The sequence below is a fragment of the Eublepharis macularius genome, chromosome 2, assembly GCF_028583425.1.
Source record: "Eublepharis macularius isolate TG4126 chromosome 2, MPM_Emac_v1.0, whole genome shotgun sequence".
In the NCBI taxonomy this organism is placed as follows: Eukaryota; Metazoa; Chordata; class Lepidosauria; order Squamata; family Eublepharidae; genus Eublepharis; species Eublepharis macularius.
The window spans coordinates 171,412,618-171,436,058 of NC_072791.1; the positions used below are offsets into that span (position 1 = coordinate 171,412,618).

The 23,441-nt window shown below is 42.4% G+C and overlaps 1 protein-coding gene across 1 annotated transcript in view; it reads right to left on the reverse strand.

Annotated features, from left to right (window-relative positions):
* The window catches only part of DPP10 (dipeptidyl peptidase like 10), a 439,415-nt gene extending 416,288 nt beyond the window's left edge, over window positions 1-23,127 (reverse strand). The window contains exon 1 of the mRNA XM_054971084.1: window positions 23,038-23,127. Coding sequence (XP_054827059.1) covers window positions 23,038-23,127 — 90 coding nt within the window. The remainder of the gene's footprint in view (window positions 1-23,037) is intronic.
* Between the last annotated feature and the right edge of the window lie 314 nt (window positions 23,128-23,441).

Here is a 23,441-nt window from a genome sequence, read left to right on the forward strand (position 1 = left end):
CAATTGGGAGCCAGTGCAGGTCTAATATGTGTCCAAACTGGAGTCCTGGTGAGGATGTATGCTGCAATATTCTGGACCAGCTGTAGCTTCTGGATCAACCTCAAGGGGAGCCCTGCATAGAGTGAGTTACAGTTGACAAATCTGGAGATGATCGTTGTTTGGATCACTGTTGCCAGGTTGTTAGTGGACAGGTAAGGAATACACTGTGTGATCTGTCAGGATACCACATTCTTATGTAATATAAAACCATAGTTAAGAGCAAATCAGCTGTGGATTCTAACCATATTTTGTGTAGTGCCCCACATTATGATGATTAAATACTTGTGGTTAGTTAAATTAGTTTATGGTTTTGTGTTAAGGATGATTAAAGTAAAAATGGACTAGAATGATTAATGAATTTCAAGATCAGCATTGCTAACGTTGGTGGTTTCCACAAGGGGAGCAGCTTGTGAGATTTTTTTCATTGCTTCTGAGGCTGCCAATATAGCACAGTGATAATGGGGTTTTGGCATGGCAGTTTCCCCTGAAGTTTCCCTTCCCCAGTCCTTTAGCAGCAGCCATCTCCCTTTCTCTGGGCCACCAAGACTTTTTGGGTTTTTTAAAGAAAAAAATTCAGCAACTGAATATTGATATATCAATATACTGTGTTGACGGTGTGAAATCAGATTCCCTGAATTCCTGACTTTCATATTTTGAAAACAGCAAATCTCTAGTCCCTCCCTTTCACTGTGGAGATATGTTTTCTTCTTTACATCTCCGAAACAAAAGGTGCTAGGGGCTTTTTTATACGAAAGGTGAGAATTTAGAGAACCTGGTACAAACACTTTTATACTGTTACGTTGATATTATGGTATTCAACTGCCAATTTGGAAAAAAAAAGGTGACAGTGGGAGGAAATGGCTGCGACAGTATCAGGTAAAATAGCAGCCATGTGAATGGAAAAACTCAAAAATTGTCATGCCCTTTAGAACATTTTTGATGACAAAATAAACATTTTTCAATAAGCAAATATAAACAGATCTAATTATCAACATGGTCCTATCTGCTGGTACACAGATCAGGGCCATGGAGAGAGAAAACAGATATTCAACAAACTTGGGGAACCTGGTAAGATTGCAGAAAAATCTCAAGAAGCTTTTAAAAATGGAGGAGGATTTAATTCCCCCCCAGAGGAGCATTGTATGTGCTTGTATGAACAACATACCTCTGTTGACCTGCCATCATCCACCGCAGGTGCACGCAAGAGAGGGGGGAGGTGGTGGGGAGCTGCCACTTCTGCCTGAGTCAGATAGGCGTAATAGGCAGTGAGGCTGCTTGTGGGCAGGAGAGGGGTGGGGGGACAGTAAGAATTTCTACTGCTCCCTGCTGAGCAGTGGGGTGAAGATGGGGAGGCAGGCAATGTGAGGGGCAGGGATTAGCAAGAATCCCCCTCCCCCTGAGTTTCTCAAAAGTCTCTGCCAGGGGAGGAGCAAGAAACCAAGCTGCCACCATTGCTACATAAACTAGCCCAACAGAGGCATCAGTACTGCAAGCTAGTGGGCAGATGGGTGAGCAAAGGGAACAGGGAGAATGGGATTACCCCAGGAGACACCACTGCTCTCCTGTCAATGAGGTGACACTGAAGGTGCACTGGGGCAGAGGAGGAGAATCAGTAGGCTCGGGAGCTGCCACCCCCTGCTGCTGCTGAGATAGGCAGGCATATCAGTGGCATCAGGGGATGAGTGGGCAGAGCAGGGCAATGGGTCAAGCTGGCAGTCAAAGTGGCAGGGAGGAGGACATGCCTGTGAGCAAATGAACACAGGAGCAACCAAGCACCATTACCACCTGGTTTTCCCCTTCCCTACAAGTCCCCCATTTGTATATGTATATTTCCCATAGGACATTCCCTTTTCCTTCTATCTACCTACAGTCACTCAAGAAAACTCTACTGGAATATGAACATGCAGTGTTCTGTACAATAAACACGGCTCAATGATGCTCCATCAGTCACAAAAGGGGCATTACTGTCAGTTATTTCTGAATGAGCTTCACTTCATCATAGTTTAATCAACTTCTATTCTAATCTGCATATATAAAATATTGAATACCCAAGCTATAATTATTTTAAAAAACTGGTTGCTGAATAATTTAACTACACTGCATAGTTCCAAATCCAAATCCAATTTATTACAGCAAAAGCCAGCAATATAAAACAATACGATTACAAGAAATAAATCAATATTATCAATACAGGAAAACCACAGGCATAAAGGGATAAGAGTGAAAATGGAATAACAATAATGAAAATAGAAAAAAATTTATGATGTTTTTTCCACTAAGAGAAGTTTACGTTTTCTGATAGCTAAAGAGCAGAATTTGGCCACAGCATAGGTTACTGAGCTCTGAGAATCTTCTAAAAGAAATTTGCGCAGAACTTCTGGTCTAAATTCCAAGTAGGATTGCAAAGGGATGAATTTAGACAAAAGAGGTAGTATGAGGTGAGACCGTTCTTCACAATAAAATTCACAGAATAAAAGTATGTGAGTAACCGATTCCACCATATTGTCCATGCATGGACATAAGCGCTCATGCATTGGTATCTGCCAGAATTTGCCGTACAATACTGCTGAAGGCAATGCCTCAAACCGGGCTCTAGAAAATGCCCATCTGTAGGACTCATGGGTAATACTGGATAAATATGGGGCAGCTGAAAAATTAGGCCAAGATTTTAAGCACCTGAAGTTCTTGGGAAGTGAAGCTTCTTCATTTTGAAGTTCAACTGCATAGTTCCTTATGTGCAACAACTTCAGGAAATTCTTTGCAAGGAAAATGCTGTTGTTAGAACTGTGGACCAAATTCAAAGATCTCAACAAACAATAATGCTTTAATAAAATATTACATAAAAATGTTTCATTCATTCAACAGATAGATTTGTGTGTATAATTCAAGATGACACCATAAGAATCATAAAATAAGGGATTAATTTGAAACCAAGCCAAACCATTTATTACTAATGCACTCACAAATCAGTTTTGTAGCATAATTAAGCAACCAACATTAACTTGAAAAGAAAATCTATCTTCAAAAATGAAGAAACAGTCTAAAATAGATTCCAAGCTGTTCAAATGGGCAAAGCTTCCATATAGCCACAGCCAGCTATATACAACTAAAATACTACTAAATCTGCCTTGATTAGTCTGTTTTGCTTAGCTATACTTCTTGGGATTGGAAGATAAAAACTGTGTAATTACAGAAGCACTTCCCACAAAATCTAGCATGATATATTACTGTATTTTTCATATTCAAAACTGTATTAAGCATTTTGAAGATGCTAGATATAATTATGCAGTTATCAAGATATCAGTGCAGATTACTTAAAGCATCCTATTGAACAAAGGAGGAAATGGACATGAAAGGAGGTAATGTTGGCCAGTTACAAGCTAGCAAGTTTCTAGGTTTAACATGAAATAGATTTCCTTTCCTACTCGATTCCTTATGGAAGGAAACACAGCTATGGCTACAGCAGCAGCAACAACAAATTATACTCCATAGTGAATTATCTGCTCACTGTGCTTCCCTGCCAACCAACATGTTTCTTTCCGGATCTGTTATTGTAACACTGATAATGTCTACAATTACCAATACCTTTGCTACTTGGATTCGTAGGTTTGTACTGTAAATCTAAGGGAAAGTACTATTTTATTTAAGCACAATGTGAAAGTAAAACAAAAACACCCAAAAAACTTAAAGAAAACAACACTTGAAAGGAATTTTTCCTTTACATACTGAAAAATGTTCCTGTGTTGACATGATATGTTGCTTTCCAAAGGTTTCTTTCAGAAAGTGTTTGTTATCTTGGCATATGTGCTGTTAAGATACTAGGTTACCATAGCAAGCACACATTTTTTTTGTTATTGAACTGAGGGGTAAATAAAGTAAAAAAGATGTGTCATACGCAGGCAAGACAAGTCAGAAATGCTTAAAAGCTGTAGTAAATTACACACTTTAAAGTTGTTCAACTCTCACTTTTTCTAAATAAGAAGCTTGACATGTTATATGAAATGTGAGAGAAAATCAAACATCCCTGCCAAAGCTTGTGGTTAGACACTGCTATTTAAAATGACTGGATGCAAAATACACAAAGTGTATCCTATATTAATAATACATCTCTTATTTCACATAAATAATTTTCTGGCTTTTAACAAGTCTCACATATATAGCCATTAAAAAGATTGTGTGCAATGAGAACATTATTTTTCATATTTGGCTGTTATGCACTTTGCATGTTCTAAGCTTTGCACTGATGTTTACAATTCTTATATTAAAGGGAAATCCCACTATCGTCATGTTCAATTTGATTATAAAAGTCTCTGCAAAGGTATGATTATGGAATTTTACTCAATTCAAGCAATTGGGCAGGCGGGAGGTCGCTGTTCTACACTCTGTTTTCAAGCAATTTATCAGTTTTCTCAAACAAATCTTTGATTCCAATATCCTATGAAGCTTTAAGGCTGCTTTTCTACATATGTTGACCAAACACAAGGGGTGATAATGATTATACCACAGGCCTGGAAATAGGCATGTGAATAAATCAGGCTTTACTTCCTTTTTATATGGAGAAAATCAAATTGATTATTTCTGCCCTTCCTTGACTACGAATACCAAATGTTTGTCCTATTTCTTCTAGTTTTCCTTCAAAGTCTGTGTATCATTGCCACCTCCTCAAAATCCGGGACACTTTACACCAACACTCTCAAGATACATAAAATGTGTAGTAAATATTAAGTACCACAGTGTCTTCAGTTTCTCTTTTCACCGTACCATTTAACAATAAAGGATGAAACGAAATTACGAGAAGCTCTGTGAGAGGAGGATAAGACAAGCTGCAGAGGTCCAGTTCATGACCACGCTCAGAATGATTAAGGAACATTTTTAGCTTCAGCTCTAGAGACTGTAGGTCATCCAATTGTCTTTTGTAATGAATAAATGCAGTAATTTATCATCATCAGTCACTATCAGTATTCTTCTTTTTTACTACCTTATATTCATGAATATTACCCAATCTAGCTTAGTAGAGCATAAACGAATTGCATGTTTAAGTGTTAAAAGGTACAGAGACTGAGGCAGCTCATGAATTCATGGTTACTTGCATGGACCCAAAATGTACCACACGTCTAACAGTGAGAAAGAATCTGTTATCAGATTATATCCACCTCCTGCCAGGACACAAAAGGGCAACAGTAGCAATGGACTTGAAAATGACTTCTCACCTCCCTATCAAACTCTTTCAGAGCAAATACAATGCATGAGAGAAGATGAAGAGTAAGAAATAAAGGTTCGATGTGCTGAAGTATTGTGGGATAGAGAAGACTCCCAGCAGGCCTGGACTGGTACAGGAAGGAGGAAGAGAAGGAGGGAGGGAGGGGGGGAAAGAGAATGAGAGAGAATCCAATAAATATAGCTGTTGACTTTCTGAACATTTCTCTCAAGTCCACATAGTAATATTAATTAGACAGTGATTGTAAACATTAAAAAAAAAATCTTTATCAGGCCACCTGTTGGTTTTGCTTATTTCTCTCCATCACATCCTTAGAACATTTCAGTGTGTGTTAAATTCCATATCTCCAACAAATCTGCATTCTCTGTTTTAAATATCAAAGATGTTTGATGCTTGCAGAGTAGTATTGATGATACTATAATTGTGTCTTAACTTAATAAGCAAACTAGTATTTTTAAATACCCAGTGCTAACATAAAAATTATGAGGGTATTATTTATACATGTGAAGCATGAATTGATTGTTAACTGATATCTTCTGTATTTAGCCTGTACACAAAAATATAAGTCAGTTGTACAATCACATACACATCTAGAAGAATCAACATTCGTTCATTCTTTAGAATATTCCCTTTATGTTGACAGAGTAACAAAAACAGCTATGTTGGGACCAAACTGAAAAAAGAATAATTTATTATGGGTTTAAACCTAACTTGTATAAATGGTGATGGAAAGCGCTGTCAAGTTGCAGCCAACTTATGGCAACACCATAGGGGTCGCAAGGCAAGATACATTCAGAGGTGGTTTTGCCATTGCCTGCCCCTGCAGTAGTAACCCTAGCCTTTCTTGGTGCTCTTTCATCCAAATACTTACCAGAGCCAACCCTGCTTAGCTTCCAAGAGCTGATGAGATTGGGTTAGCCTGGAATATCCAGGCCAGAGCAACTTGTATAAATAGGGTAAATTAAAAGTTTTCTTTGGGGAGTGATCCTGAGCCTTGAATGGCAAATGAACAAGGCCCAAACACACACACACAAAAGTACTAACCAAGTGAATGCAGGAAGTTTCTCTAAGAACATATTTAACCAGACATATTAAAGGAGCTGCTTCTCTAGTAGCCATTTGCTCTGGGACTGCCACCGTTTGTTGGCCTAGTACAGAAAATCCATGCAAGCATCATTACTAAACATTTGCACCAGTGTTTTCTACACTGTTCTCATATTTTTAAAGACCCAGTCTGTGTTGATTTTCCTGACCTGTTTCTGATAAGAAATAGAGCACTAGACTAACAGGTGTGGATGGGCAAATCACTACAGATGCACCTTGTGGGAAGCACTTGACAACTGTCTCAACTGTCTCAAGTAAGAAGGGCATGTATAGGATCTTGAGCTTCTAATTGCTGGTCTTTGCAAAATCCATATGTACTAATAGGGGTGCCATTCCCCCGCCGGAGTGGGGGATCCCCTGCTTCCACTCTTCTGCCTCCACTTACCTGACAGGCAGGGGGCATGCTTCCCAGGTCACACACACACACACACCGTGCAGCATGGCACTGTGGGCATGGGAGCAGTGGGCCCAATTCAGGTTGAATCGACCCCGCAGTGGGCCAATTCCGCCCCCTGGTGAGCACGGGCATGCTCGCAGGCCACCATTTTACCCATGTGATGACATCACTTCCTGGAAGTGACATCATTGTGCAAGCCCAGGAGTGGACGCACACATAAGAAAACCAGGGATGCTGCAAGATAGGAGCCAGGCTCCTGATCTCCCACTGGGGGAGTCAGGGGACCTGGTGACCCTAACTAATAGGTTCTGCATAACTCATGTACAGAATGTGTCAACAGAATATTCAACTTCATAATAGCGAAGTTTCCTCTTTAAGATTTGGTTCTTGAGAGGATAGAGAAATTTATACACAGCAGGCCTACCATAGCAACAATTTAGGAATCTACCAGGTTTGCAGGAACCTTATCTTTAGAAGACTTTTATCTTTAAAAGAAAAAATGCAATTTGAGTAAATCCTACAAGTTAATAGTGATGTATACCAATAAGCAGGTTGGGAGAAAGAGAGAAAGAGTTCAGAAGGCATTTTGGGCTGCCATAACAACACAAAATGACATGCAAACACTGGCAGTGGTACGCATAAAGAAGAGAGGAGGAGACCTGGAAAGAGAAGCAAACTTTAGATGGGTAAGAGAACAGCAGCAGTGGCTCAGGGATAAAAGGAGAACCAGTTGCAGTGGGAAAGGGGAAGAACCAGAGCCAGCAACAAGCCAGAGAGGGAGGAATTTTCCTTTCCACCATGAGTTTTTGCAGGAATGTTATATAAAGAAATGTTCACATTGCACATCAGTAGCTCAGCTTCATATCCATACATACATATTGTACCATCAAGCATAGAGCAAAAATAATCAAAATAGTGTTAACTCCACATCTATGAACTAAATATCTGAAGTGATTCAGATAGGTCACAGAGACCAAAACACACAAAAAAAGACAATAAAAACTTTTTAAAAAATTATCATGGCTACTGTAGAAATGTTGAGTGATTAAATACCATCTGCAATTGAAGAGCTGTGCCGATTTCCAGTGAGATGGGGCAAATAGCCATAATACAGATGGGAGAAAAGAGGAAACACAAATAAACAAATGGCTAGTCATCTGTCCTATAAGTTACTATTTTTCTTCATTCTTTTTACAGATAAGAACCACATATGTTAAGATTACAATGCGGCAGGCCCAATGACTGTTTATATAATATACAATTATGTAATGGTTTAAATTCAGAAGGCCTCTATTGCTTATATTACCTAGCTGTTATTAGAATTTTTTTTAAAAAAATTATTTCTTTGGTTCTTATAGGGCACCTGTCCTAATAAACTATTCATTGCTTGAAGTCAGTATCATAGTGCATTAGCTCCATGTTTGTTGACTAATCTCTCATGTGTGCATGCGTGCGCGTATGCATGTGTGAAAAATCCTGCCTGAAAGTAGGCAACTAGACTACTATAACCTACAAGCCATCAGAAACCCAACTATTCTTGGCCATGTAAGCCATTCTACAGTTATCTAGTCACTTTTTAAAACTTTTAAATCTTCGAACCCAGTCTGAAATTATACAGACTTTTTCAAGAAGTATGTGACTCAAGCCACAAGGAGCTATTAAAACATTCACTTGATCTATGAAAGTTTTTAATATTTCATTCTACCTTCTGGAGTCCAGTAGGTCCCCTTATGTTCTTATAGTAACTCCCATTAACTGAATTTTTTTTTGGCTTATTTTAAATTCTGAAGTACAAGTTTCATTTATAGGCTTCTGTCATGAAATCAGGGGCGGTGCAAGGGTTTACCACGCTCGCGGCCAGCCGGCTCGCCGGGCACCCCTGCGTGTGCGTGCGCATGCACCAGCCTGCGTGATGACGTCACGCATGACGTCATCACGGGAACGCACGTGCCACTGCCGGCCCGATTGCTGCGGCGGGCGGCCTTTGAGCTCTCCCACTCGGTTGCCTGCGCCGCTGCAGATGCCTGCCCGCGGTGGCTGCGCCTGGCCGGGGGCTTGTGCTGGCGGCGGCAACGGCGTGGGGTGGGAGGGATAGGAGGCTGGTGCTTTGCGGCGCACGCTCCCATGCGCCGCACCTCCTCCGGCGCTCCCTCCAGCACCCCACGCCTGCGGCCACCGCCTACCTGGCCTCAATAGGCCCGCCGCCCCTGCATGAAATACAAGATTTTAACATTTCTGTGCGTACAATCATACTTGATATAAAATGAGTCCACAGTCTAAAGTTTGTCTTTACAAATAATACTGTTCTTTCAACAATTCTTATTTTTTCCTAACCTTGATCTGTATCACAATTTTTATGTCCATATATATATATGTGTGTTTGTATATTTTCCAAAAGTTGAGTAATATTACAAGTCAGATATTTAGTTCAGTTGAAAAAACAGACATTCAGAAATGGTTTTGCCTATGTGCTACATGTTTCAAGCATATGAACAATACAACAGAATCAAGTAGATCACATAGAAACAGTTCTCACGGTAAGTGTAAACTAGGCTGAATGCCTATAGCAGTGAATGTACTGAACACAGAAGGATAAGCACATAACTCTGGTGAGGCCTGATTAAATATAAGCATGCATTCAGAAGTCCTGAGCATTCAGTAGCTTTCTTGTATCAAATCATTTAACTCCTGGCAAGACGTACACCACAGATAGGGATGCCATTCCTCGACCTGGGGTGGGGGATCCCCTGCTCGCACCTTCTCATCCCTGCTCCCACTTGCCTCGCCAGGGGGGGCATGCTCCCCAGTGCTCCCCCTTGGCTGGTGTGGCATGCCCCTGGCAGTGCGGCACACCCCCATTTCAGGCTGCACTACATGGAGGTAGGGGCTGGAGGGGGCTAGGAACCCATCTGAGGTCTGGACAGACCACAAAAACCTAGAAGCCCTACGCACCCCCCGAAGATAGAATGCAAAACAGCTGTGATGGGCTGAGTTCTTCTCCAAATTTGACTTTACGCTGAATTACCTCCCGGGGCGGGCGAACTTCCTAGCAGACGCCCTTTCGCGCATGCCTCAGCATGACAGCCAACTGGAAGAAATCATTGACACAGTATTCTCGCCCGCCCAACTAGGAGGGGTGGTGACGACACGCAATAGGGCGGCTAAAATGCAGATCAATCAGAAACCTGAACTCTCGGAATGGAAGGGGAGGGTGAAGGGCAAAGTGGGAAAAGAGGGGAAAGTGCACCCAAGAGCGAGCTCACACAAACGGAGACAGGCGAGTGGTACAGAGGCAGTAAACTGTATATACCACCCAGTTTGCGGAAGGAAATTCTCCAGCAATGCCATGACTCCAAATTAGCTGGCCACCTCGGCTACCTCAAAACCCTCCACCTAGTGCAACGTTAGTTCTGGTGGCCCAACATGAGATGGGACGTCTCCCAGTACGTTTCCTCCTGTCCAGTCTGTGTGATGGGAAAACCCAGAAGAGGGAAGCTCCTGGGGCTGCTGCAACCCCTAGAAACCCCGTCCAGACCCTGGGTAGTGATCTCAATGGACTTTATCACCGACCTACCACCCTCGAAGGGGTGCACATGTATTTTGGTAGTAGTGGACCTGTTTTCAAAACAAGCCTATTTCATCCCTTGTACTACCATCCCCACTGCCAAAAAGCTAGCTAAATTGTTCATGAAACACGTGGTGAGGCTCCACTCTTTTCCCCTCAAGGTAATCTCGGACCGAGGCGCACAATTTGTTGCCAACTTCTGGCGGGAGCTCCTCCAAGCTACAGGCATTGAACAAGGATTAAGCTCCGCTCATCATCCGCAAACGGACGGACAAACCAAGTGCACTAACCAAGCGCTGGAACAGTTTCTGCGCTGCTACATCAATCACCAACAAGATAACTGGACCGACTTTATCCATTTCACTGAATACGCATACAACAACGCAATACACAGTTCCACAGGTGCCTCACCCTTTAAGGTAGTACAAGGATACAAGGGACAAGCCCTACCCTTTGCTACCAGTCCAGAATCCCACAAAGCAGGGGGACCTAGGAGAATGATGGTCCACCTTAACGGCTCAGTGGGAAATCATCCAGAAAGCCAAAGAGGATTACAAAAAGTATGTGGACCGAAATCACACAGAACAATGGAAATTACAACCTGGAGACCGGGTATATGTCTCCACCAAAAACTTTAAAAGCAAACAACCATAGAAAAAGCTGGGACAAATACCTGGGCCCCTTCCCAGTCAAGAGAGTGATCAACGACGTGACGGTGGAGCTAGAACTCCCAAAGAACCTTCGCCAGATTCACTCAACCTTCCACTTCAGCCCCCGCTCCGCTTCAGCCCCCTTCCACTTCAGCCCCCACTCCGGATGAGTGTCACCCAGAGAAAGGAGTCCCACATCCTACACTGATAGATGGACAAGTTGCAATAGCCTCATGTCTCTGTTTTCCACAGTTGCTGTCTAGTTCCCGGGACGGCTGAGCTCTTATCTGAGGTGGCTCGCCGCAGCGGCCTTGGGACAGCTCCTTCCTTCTCTCCCACTGACTACCCAGCTGGATGGGCACCGAGGGTGTGGGGGCTTGTGTAGAGGGATAGATATACTGTAACAAGCACTCAGTACGTCATTTGCAACAAGAGACCTGTGTACAGCCAGATGCTTTTACCTGCCTCTGTGTAACCTATGGACATATATATGCTGGAACTATGATTTCTCATTAAAGAACCTTTGACTTAAGAGAGCTTGGATTTCTTGCTGCAAGGGGTGGGAGTCAACTTCATGTATCCTGTTTCCATAGACTGACAGCTGGCCCATTTGGGGCTGAATCGTACCCTGCGGTGGAGCAATTCAGCTGCTTGGGACGATAACAGTATGGATCAAAGGGCGCCCAGGGTGCCCTTTGACCTGCGTGATGACATCACTTCCTGAAAGTGATGTCATCACACCAGCTGGGAGCATGTGCACGCTGCGAGCATGTGCAAAGAGGAAACACCATAGAAGAACTAAGTAGGAACTAGCGTCCCAATCTCCCGTCGGGGAAGCCTGGCAACCCTAACCAGAGATAACGTTTTAGGTTCGTTACTGGGTATTGTACACAAGTAATACAACTATGGAGTTTCTACTTTCATTTTAAGCCTTTATTATTACAAAATAATTATTTAGTATTCTCAGTCAACAGAGAATATAGTTAGTATAACTACATACATTATTAAAGGAGAACAATTACGAGTCCAAAAAGTACCTTACCCAAAGATAAAAAGTTAACAAAGGTTACAGGCAATGAGGCCTTCCAAAGAGGAAGCTCATGATTAGTTTAGCCTGTCATATTTATAGGGTTTCTGAACCTTTTCTTGACAATAGCTGCTTCAAAGACTCAAATTCTTGGCTAACTATCATTTTAGGATTTTACACACCAAACAAGATTTCCATATTTGAAACATCTTCTTGCAACATATAACAATAGCTAGTTCATTCTTGCTACTTTTTTTGTTAACAGTCTATGTAGAATTAGTGATGACAAGTTTCTCATATCTGAATATCTTTTGACCCTCCACTGATGTAACTATCCTTGAATAATGTTGTCAGCCTCTATAAAGTTAGACATTGTTGTTATTCTCAGATACTTCCTGTACCTTGGAACAGGATACCTTCCTAGGCCTTGGAACACTGTATGTATTAGTACGAGTTACATGGCTCTTCTAATCTATGTATGTCAATACAGGTGTATAACTCTACTGTTTTACAGCCCTCCCCAAGGTTATTTTATTCTAGGCCTCCCTTAGATACCTATCTAGTTATGGGGCAGGGCCAGCCCTGTTTCTGTGCATACAATTGTCTTGAAAAACTTTCTTGGTCATATCCAGCAATTGTTCCCCTATATTTCTAGCCATATCCATGACAACATGCAATATTAAATCATGGAAGAAGACTGGGGAAAAGATGGCTCTCCCTAGGGAGGAAATTCCAAATTTTTGGTGCCCATCTAACCTCAGATAGCAGGAGCACCCACAGAAAGGCCTCTGAAGATACTGAAATGAATAGATAGGTTCATATGGGAGAAGGTGGTCCTTAAGGCATGCTAGCCCCAAGTAATATATGGCTTTGAATGTCAATACCAGAACCTTGAATTGGGCCCAGAAATAAATTAGCAGCCAGTGTAGATGGAAAAAAAGTGGAGCGATATGGTCCCTAGGACACATTCCACTCAGCATTCTGGCCTCAGAATTCTATACCGATCATAGCTTCCAGACAGTCTTCAAAGGCAGCCCTATGTACAGTGTGTCAGGTCTGACCTAGAGTTCTCATGAAATCTAACCAGAGAGACTCCATTTTAATCCTGTCAGTGTTTTAAGCTCTTCTCTTACAGGTGCCAAACAGTCCAGCAACAGTTATCTCAGAGAAGAGGAATGTTTTGTCTACAACCCTTCCAGCCTTGGGAAAGTTTCAGTCTCTCAGCTTCAAGCCGCCTGTTTTGAGAACTGTGGGGGGAGGATGGGATTTGCTAGTCTATGCTATTCTGTACCTTAACCTTTACCTTCATTCGTAACAATATCCGTGTACCAGCCAAGATATTGAATCTTGGCCAGTGGACTATAATGGTTGCTTATATTCAGTAAAGTCTTTTGAAACCAATGGACTCATGTCCAATTGCAAGAGATAGCCTGGATTGCAACTTTTAATAAGCCACAGTCTGACACAGTGCACTGCATTAATCTAATCTTGATGTTAGCAAGGCATATACTACAACGGCAAGACGTTTCCTGCCCAGGAAGGGCTGTAGCTGGCTTACCAGACAAAGTTGGTGAAAGGCACCCTGGTAACCACTGCCACCTGTTTATACAACAAGAGGCCCAGTTCCAGCAGCTCCCACAACTTACAAACTTGTTTCTTCAAGTGGAGTACTGTCTAGAACAGGAGATAACACATTTCCTAGGTCAGACTTTCCTCTCACCAGTAACATTTCTGTTTTGTCACGATTAAGTTTCAGCTGGTTAGCCATCATCCTCTCCAAAGCTGCCTCAGTTTCCACAGCCTCCCTGGGATAAAAGCTGTTCACCTACTTATAGTATCCAGCTTGCAATAACCAGAGCTCGTGCTTTTCTATCATATCTCTCACCATATGGAATAGGCTCCTTGAGGGGAGGATGTAAGGATTTTCTTTTTTAAAAATAAACTTTTATTTTAAAAGGCTTTTGCACCTTCAATTCAACTCCTCCTTACATTACCTTAACCTTATACCCCGGGAGGGCTCTGGTCACAACAAACACTTTTTATTTTCAATTTGGGCCCAATTTGGGCCAAATTCGGTCAGAATTGGCCCAAATTGAGCCTGAATCAGCCCCCCATGGAGTGTGGGGGTGCTCCCGGGTTGGCCACGACCCATGTGATGATGTCACTTCCCAGAAGTGACATCATCACATGGGCCAAGAAATGCATGCACTTTGCGAACACATGACAGACTTCAGATTAGGTAGGTGCTGGAGCCCCCATCTCCCACTGGGAGGACATGGGGACGTGGCAACCCTACCTAGGCCCCTCATATCTGTGAAACTACCTGTTTCTATGTTCTGCCAAAGCAGCTTCACTCATCTGAACAGGGCCTTCTGCTGATACCATCCTGCAATTGGGCTAAAACAACAACTGCCTGTACATATACGTAATTTCTCTGTGGTAACCCCCACCTTGTCGAATGGCCTGCCTGAGAAGGTCAGGAAGTCTCCCACTCTCCTGGCTTTCCGCAAATAATGCAAGACTGAATTATTCTGGAGAGCTTTCTACGCAGATTATAGGTCTATGACATAAATAAAAGCTCAGAGAAATACCTTGATAAGGGATAGGGACTATAGACTAGGCTATTGGGTACTGTCTGCTGATGTAGATACTTTCCTACTGGGTAGCTTGATGTTGCTAAAAAATGTCATGTTAATTATATAAGCTTAATTTCAGAAATCTTTCCTCTGTGTTCAGCTTTCTGCTAGGTTTTTTTTTTTTTTTGGCAGCTACCATAACCTATTGGATCTGTTTTCATTGAATGTCCTAACTGTTGATCATGTTGTATTTTGCTCTATGAATGTCCTAGCTTTTGATTATATTGTATTCACTTGCAGTATTGTAATCAGCTTTGGATTTCAGTGTAAAAGGCAGGCTATAAATAAGCAATAATAATAGTAACAGGAAGGCTTTTTATAGATGGTAGTTTGTCGGAACAGTCCAGCACATGAGGCTAGCTGTGAGGAAAGAAATGGATCTTTCTTGCTTAAACAACAGTAGATAAGTAGATACATAAGCATGATGGTTGCAGAGTATAGATGTGTGTTCATTTCAGAATAGTTCTTAGGCTTGATGGTTTCAAAAACTGTTATATATTCACCAACCTCAGTTACAAGGACTTATTTCCCCCACAGACTTTCACTAACAGAACAAACATTCATCCACACAGACACTGATTTGGCTATGCCTTTCCACACAGCTTGCCTGACCTAGATATATTAATCTCTTTCTCTCAGATATAGACAAACTGACCCAAGTGCTCATACAGATTGCCTGACTTAGACAGAATCCTTTTTCTGAGACATTCAAAGACCTACTGGAAACCTCTGCCTCAGCACTGACTAAAAACTGCAGTTCGCCTCCTAGTGTACAGCTACCAGTCAATTCTATCAAACTCCATTCACCCATCCAGCCCTTCTCCTCCTTTCCTCAGAAGCAGAGCTGGGTGTGGGCGCCTGGTGCAACCCTTGCCCGGGTGTCTGCGCGCGCGCACAGCGTACATGCACTCCTGGCGCTGCGTGATGGCGTCACTTTCGTGACATCATCATGCAGGGCAGGAGGCATGCCCTTCCGTGCGGCAAGCCAGCCACCCCAGCGGCCAGTGAGCCATGGAGCTGGTGGCAGCACAGGCATGCGTTGGGGTGGCCAGCTGGCTTGCCATGTGCACAGGACCTCCCAGCCCTGTGCTCAGCCACCTGCACAGCAAGCCAGCTGCCCCAGTTAATGGTGCGCCGTGGAGCTGGTGGCGGTGGCGGCAGCGGCAGTGGTGAAGGCATGCGCTGGGGCAGCTGGCTTGCCACAGAGGTGGCTCAGGGCTAGGAGGCCCTCCACACGGTTCGTGTGCCCCGCTGCCCTGTATCGTGGAGCTGGCGGCGGCAAAGGCAAGGGCGTGCACTGGTGCAGCTGGCTTGCTGCGCGGGTGGCTGAGCACAGGGCTGGGGGTCCTGCACGCACGGCAAGCCAGCTGTCCCATCGGCAGGGCTGGTGAGGGCCTCCCATCCTGCGCTCAGCCTCCCACGCGGCAAGCCGTGGTGCACTCCTGGGCGGCTGGCAGCCACGCCCAGCGCCCCCTCTTTGGCGGTGCTGGGGGCAGGCTACCCCCCTGCCCCCCCTTGATCTGACCCTGCTCAGAAGCCGGCATTTAAACTCCTAGTAACAATTATTAAAAACCCATTACCCAGCAGAAACAAAGTACTTAAACATAATTACATGCAGAATATTATAGGAGGTATCATCTCTAGAACAGTTCAAGAGGTACTGCAAAACAATTTTATTTGCTAGGGCTTTTAATAGGATTTAGAATATAAGCATTTCAAGGGAAGGGAGTGTTATTGGAGGCTTTACTGTAATGGTATGTTTTAAATTTGGGTTTGTGAGGCACAAAGGTATAAATATGTTAATAAAATATGGAGTATAAATATGTTAATAAAACAAAAAAACATAAAGAGTTGTAACAGTAGATTAAGTGGCCTTTGTAAGCAAGCTATAGAGATATCCTTTTGTGGGGAAGTACAGAAGACTGTCCTACTGTGCAGACTACCACCTGGTGTAAATGGCTGCTATCAAACAAATATCTAGTGTATTGGTTTATACAACATGAGACCATCTCTGTCCAACATTCCTAAGTAAACATTTCTGATCTTGACTCACCAGATCTTGAATCCTTCTACCAAGTTCTGTGCTATGCAATAGCATGCAGTATATTTGCTCCAGCAACAGTGATTGATGGTAACATAGGACAGCTGAGCTGTAGCTCTACAAATACAGCATCCTGGATTTGGCTCTCAACAGCAGCAGTGATTTATCTTACACACTTTGCTGGTATAACAGTTCATTGGATCAGACTACTACATCAGATACTTTCTTTGAAAATGTGTTGTCAAAATAATTAGAGAACAGAATTCACAGGAGTTTTTCCTGTTACACAAAAGCTTTAGAGCTATAGATTTCTTAAAGGGTTTTCAGTGGATTCAGAAAAAACTGTTTAACAAAACACAAAATACCACCTTAACACCTGGCTTGGTCTGTGCAATTGTTTTATAAAGACCACTTCAGATGTTAGATATGCATATGTAATACTTTCCAGCTGCTTTCCATGAGCAATAATGTATGAGCTTGGAGATTATGGTTATCGGCAGGTACAACTTCCATAACCTTGGAGGCTACAAAATGTTTCTAAAAAGAAGTTGCTGCCAGCAAATAACCACTATTAGGAAGTGAGGATAACATGACTTAGACAGCTAATCAATTTTGTAGTGTTACTCATTTGAGGGGCAGGCACATCAGACTGACCATGTGTGAGTTCGTTGCTTGAAAAGAGGCACGTTTTATTTGTTTTTTTAAAAAATCACCATACAACTCTGGGGAATACCTAAGAGCTCCCTATGAGGATCCTAGAAAAGTTAACTAAATGATGTGTCCAAAAAACATGAAACATAAAAATGCTAACATGACTTAATTACATACATGATGTTGGATCCTATGATCTGTGAACAAAATGAGTTAATGGAGTAGATCTTATTCCCTTCTTTCTTTTCACTGCAGCATCTTCCATTATCCCTAGAAAAGTTGTCTCACAGTGAGTGATTCCGCACACATTGGATAATGCACTTCCAATCCTCTTTATAGATCATTTGGAACGGATTTTTTTTGTGTGCGGAACAAAAAATCCACCTCAAACAACTGATAAAGTGCATTGGAAGTGCATTATCCAACATGTGCGGAATCAGCCTGTGTTGGTGAATCGTAGAGAACAGCATATGTAAAAGTAAGGAGAATTCAGTGCAATTCTCACCCAATCTTTTTGTGCAAGCTCTTCCTTCAAGAGTGCAAGTGCACAACAGAGTAAGAGGCCATTTGTATCAATTCTCCCTTCTGGATAAAGCCTGCTCTACCCAGCACATGCCTCTCTGAGGAACCTCCAATCATCCATGGGAGCTTAGGAAGCATAGAAGAAGCTAGAGGGTCAGAAGGAATAGATCTATTCCATGAACATCTTCTATTTGCAGTTTATAGAATACAACTCATGGGTGTTCTTTTATTCAGTTTCTACAGTCATTTATGTACAAACGCTATACAAATCTGACATTAGGTTAGACTCCAAGGTGAGAAATGATTAGAAATATAAAAGAAGAAGTTTCAGATGGCATGCAAAAACAGCAGTAACCTGAATAAAGTGTTATAACTTTTTCATTTTTGTAAACAGAGCTGGGTATTCCTATGAAGAATTACTCGAGTACACTGAAATCAAGTAATTTTGCATAATTGCTTGCAAAGCTCTTAAAATATTCATGCATGTAGGAATTACCTGGATTTTTGTCATCCATGCAGAAACAGAAGTATTCATCAACTAGGATGCCACATGGGTACACCACGTTTTTTTCCCTTCAGATCTGTTGTGTCTGCTTGCTATTTAATGTCTGGTTTCTTTTATGCTCATTAAGAACTATTGTCTGAGGCATGGTAGAAAGTTGCTACAGTTTTCAGGCTGATAAATGCATTTTGATGAATTTGATGAAATAGGATTCAGGAAGCTCATTACAGTTTAGAAGGAAGTTTTTTGAGAAGCTGGAAGAGGCTGGAGCAAAGGTAGATGACGTCTGTCTTGCATGGGATTTTTCTTTTCTTTTCTGGAATCCTCACAATCTACCACACTGTTCCAGCTTTTTAAAAACCAAGAATGTGTAAATCAGGGCTCTCTCCATTAAAGAAAACTAATCTATTTTAAGTAAGCATACATACATACCCACGCTTGAAATATTAAAAAGTTTCTCACAGATTAAGACTACGTCCACCTAATACCAGCATATATTACAAGAATCTCAGCTACTAGCCAGTAGCCAGTGACCACCAATTGGGACATAAAGATGATCTTTGCCACTCATCCTATCCATGTGGAATTCAACACTATATGTTCTCTCCCTACATGGAGCGATATCCTAGAACTATCCTACTGAATATGCCCTTTCTTTAATTTTTTTTAAAAAAGAGATTAATTTTAGCAAATGTTCATCACTATTTCTTGTTGCAATGGTTTTCAAAAAAACAACTAGATATTGTGTAAATAAGTGTTTTCATTTGTTGGTCATAACTATACTGACAATCAGCTTCATTCTAGTTCTAGAATGTTCTAGAGACATGAGACAACAATAATTACTTACCTCTACCCACTCTGCAGACTGGGCGACACATTATTAAACATTTCGTCAATCTTTATCATCCTCTTTAGCTAACTTTTTTTAAATGCCCCCTCTGAAAATTTTCTTAACAAATATGCTAATGAAATCCCTACAGGGAGTAGGCAGTCCTTACAGTATGCTGGTCCCAAGCCATTTAGAAGTTCTAGACAACCATTCCCATGTAACTCTTTGGGGAATTGCTTTGCTTATTTCTTCCCTTTATGAAAAACAATTGCCTTTTGTATATCTGTTCTATATCTTAGATTCATTGCTTACACACACACACACACTTTCCCCCTATTGTTCTTGCCTCTGTCGTTTTATCCTTACAACAACAACCCTGTGAGACAGGTTAGGCTAGAAGAGAGTTACTGCTTAACACACTGAGTTGATATTTCCATGACCCATCCATTACAACTCCAACATCTCTTTTCTACATAGTCACAGCAAGTTCAAGACCCTATTAGCATTTAAATGAAGTCAGGAGACTTTTATACAGTATGTATCATGCTACAAAAACAAGCTGCTATTGCACTCTGTTCGGCGAGATCCTTTTGTAGACTACTGCTTGGAGGTTTACCATCCTGAACACATCACTCACAAAGTTAGCGATATACAATACAGACTGATGGTGAAAGTCGCCAACCAGTTGCTATGGAGGGCCAACAACAAGGCATAGAGGCAGAGGCCTTCCTGTGAAGTTGCCTCCTGGCACTGCTATTCAGAGGTTCACTGCCTCTGAATGTGGAGGTTCCCTTTAGTCACCAGGGCTGGCAGCCACTGGTAGACCTCTATCCTCCATGACTCTGTCTAATCCCCTTTTAAAGCTGTCTATGCCTATGGCCATCACTACATCCTCTGGCAGTGAATTCAACTGAGGAGGAAATTTCATAGTTTTGGTGCCATGACTGAGGAGGCCCTTTCTTGGGTTGCCACACATTTGGCCATCTGATGATGGAGGCACCTGAAGTAGGGTTCCTGGTGATGCCCACAGTGTTTGGGTAGATTCGTATGGGAGTAGGCAGTCCTTACAGTATGCTGGTCCCAAGCCATTTAGAAGTTCTAGACAACCATTCCCATGTAACTCTTTGGGGAATTGCTTTGCTTATTTCTTCCCTTTATGAAAAACTGTCTTGTTAATATTGTTTTTAATACGTCTTTTCAGAAGAATGTTGGTGATGTGATACTAGATTTTATGTACATGCTTATTTGATAATAATTAATTAAATCCTCAGGACATTAAATAGAAGTAAGTTCTATTGATTTCTGAGAAACTTAAAATTAATAATTGCATATTGCAGTGAGACACCAGTTGGGCAAGTCATTCTTGGCCTGTAAAATGGAACAATGGCTAATACAACAATGCAAGGATAGAAATAACTGTGATGACAACATATTTAAAGATACATTGCAAAATCGAACACATTAATGACAAAAAGATATTATTCAGTACAGAGAGTTCTGTACAACTTTTAAAAAGCCATACTAATTGACTTGCTATAAATTTTAATCTCTCCTCCACAGACAAATTAAGTACTGATTGCAATAACCCAATCTCTCAAACAACTTTAATTAATGCATTGATTTTACTTAGAACACTGAAAGACTTCTCACAACAAAGCTTAAAACTTACTAATTAAGTTCAATGTGGTAGAAACAAATACCACACCATTGCAGACGTGGGCCATAGTTTAGAATCTGACTTACACAGTTGCTTTTTTTCTGATTAATTCAACAATGAAACTAAAATGTCACCAGAGTTAGGCAAGTACAGAACCTTCTACTGTGACAACTGGAATAGCATAACATGATAAATGTGCAAGAAAGGTTACATAATTATTTTAAGCATTTTTGCACAATGATTTTAGTTGTGTAATATGGAAGCAGGGATAATTTTAATTGGAAAGATCTTTGAAATCTGTTTTCAAATGGCTTGAATATGAAATGTGTTTTGCAAGCAACACCTAAAACCATCATCATCTATACACAGATGAAACCAGAGGTACCTTTCCTTGCACTGTTCTGCTCAGCCGAGCTCCCCCTCTTCCTCTCATCATCTCAAGCTCTGCAAAGCCAGCTTAGCCAGATGGTACTCTAGGTTAAGATAGATGTATCTTGCATGAAAAATTCTCAGGACAATGATGTACTAATGATTCAGTTCCTTTTGCTGATGAGTGACTATGAGGTTCAGCTGCCTGTTGTATTGTAATCTAAGTTTTTTTGTTTTTGTTTTTTGTGGCTGTTGAAACCCTGTCAGAAAGAAAGGAAAGAAGGAAGGAAGGAATCCCTTTGCTTTACAGATCAAAAGGGGAGCACTTGTTCTTATATCCTTAAAAATGGCACCAAGACATTTCAACCCCCTAAGCAGCTTTATTTATTAATATAAATATGAGCTATGAAAAAAGAAGAAAAGACTTGGTATGTGATACTATAAGAGCCAACTGAAATACAATTTTGATAGAAAAATCCTGATTTTAAAGCAAATATATTGCGCCACTATCAGTAGTGTGTCAATGAACACTTTGACAAGGGGAACTTAAGGGGATCATTCACACAGGAAGCAGCAAAGCTGAAGCTGGAAAGGTAAGGCACCTTCTTTCTAGTTGCCGGTTCTGGACTGCCATAAGTTGTCTGGTCTCCCTTTACTCCCCCTCAGTCTATTCTACTGCTTTCTACCCTGTGCCTAGTGATACACTAAATGACAAGGAAAGAGATTTTCATTGCTTCCTTGTGTGTATGCTGAGGGCACAGCACCCTCTCTGGCAATACCAGCCTGCTCCTCTCTTTAGAATGCCATTATTAACTAGTGACCTGGTCTCTGACAGCCTCTACTTAGGGCCATTAATTGATGTAAACATGACATGTCTCTAAAAAAGACTTAGCCTTTTCCATCTGCTGATTTTGCGTACTGCAACTCACAAAGGGGGAGAAACCCACCCAGAACTCCAAGAGGGAGAACTAGAGGGGGAAATTAACATTCCCTAGGATGAGAAGGATCCAAGAATCATCATCTACAACCCCTCCACCTGCATTTTCCAATACTCTCCCTTCTCATTCTCCCCTCACACATTTCTGAGTAGCCATTTAATATTACACACACATACACCACTTCATCCAAGAACCTTTCAAAGGACAAACACCACAGCTGCACTCTTTTAAACGTGGTTCAAGACCTTTGATTGTTCTTCCTCTTCTTTTTCTGCCTTCTCTCCAACCAAGCCAACAACCTTCCTTTCCTTTTGAATGCATGCATCCCCCCACCCCATTCTCTGGCCATTAAAGGTCAGTGTGCAGATTGTTGTTAAGTCTCATTTCAGAAAAGCATAGCTCCCCTAAGTGCTTTGCTTGCGAAAGAGGAAAAGTGCATGGCCAAGTCATGTCGCCTGCCCGCCCCCGCATTTTTGATCAAACAAATCTCCCCTTCCCCACCCCATCCCCCTTTCCCCCAGCCATCACCATTCCCCACCACTACAGCTATCACTAAGTCCAAGAAAGACGGCTCCAAGCAAACAGCCTCAGCCCAGCCTCGAAGTCCCCTTTTGGGGGAAAGGCGGTAGCACCTGTCTGCACACACTGCGCCTGGCTGGGAGCTTGGCAGCAATCCTTCAGGCTGCTCACAGACGCTGCACTTTGCTTTCTCTTCCCTTCCCTCCCTCCCACCCAATATTTGGTCCAACTTGGGATGCTGCACGGGAAACCGTTTCCCACGGCCTGCTGGTCCGAACTGGGTGGGAATTGGTGCGGAAAGGGAACACGAAAACAGACCGACCACCGAAAGGAAGCGAAAGAACTGGCCGGCTTAGTTGCCGCCAACTCCTACCTGGTCTTGCTGTTGAGCCTGGCTTCCCCTGCTGCCCGGGTTCGGCTGCGCTTGCTGCTGCTGCTGCTGCTGCTCCTTCATGGCTGTCATTGTCCGGAGTGGCGCGGGGAGGGGGGGCTTGCACTTCCTTTCACTGGTCCTGCAGTCGGAGAGCCCCTTCCCTCGGCCCCACTGGCATGACACAAGCTTCCCCTTCTCTCTGGGCGCGGACGAAGCGGCGAGTAGCCAAGGACCGCAGGCGAGGCAAGGATCCCCCCCGGCAGTCAGGCACAGCAGCCCGGTGCCTCTTGCTCGCCGGCTACCGCAATCCCCCCCCACCCTGAAGCCAAATGAGGAGACGAAAGCGAGAAAGCGCGCCCAAAACGCCTGAAGTGGAGAGCTCCAAAGGGGGCGGGGGCTAGCGA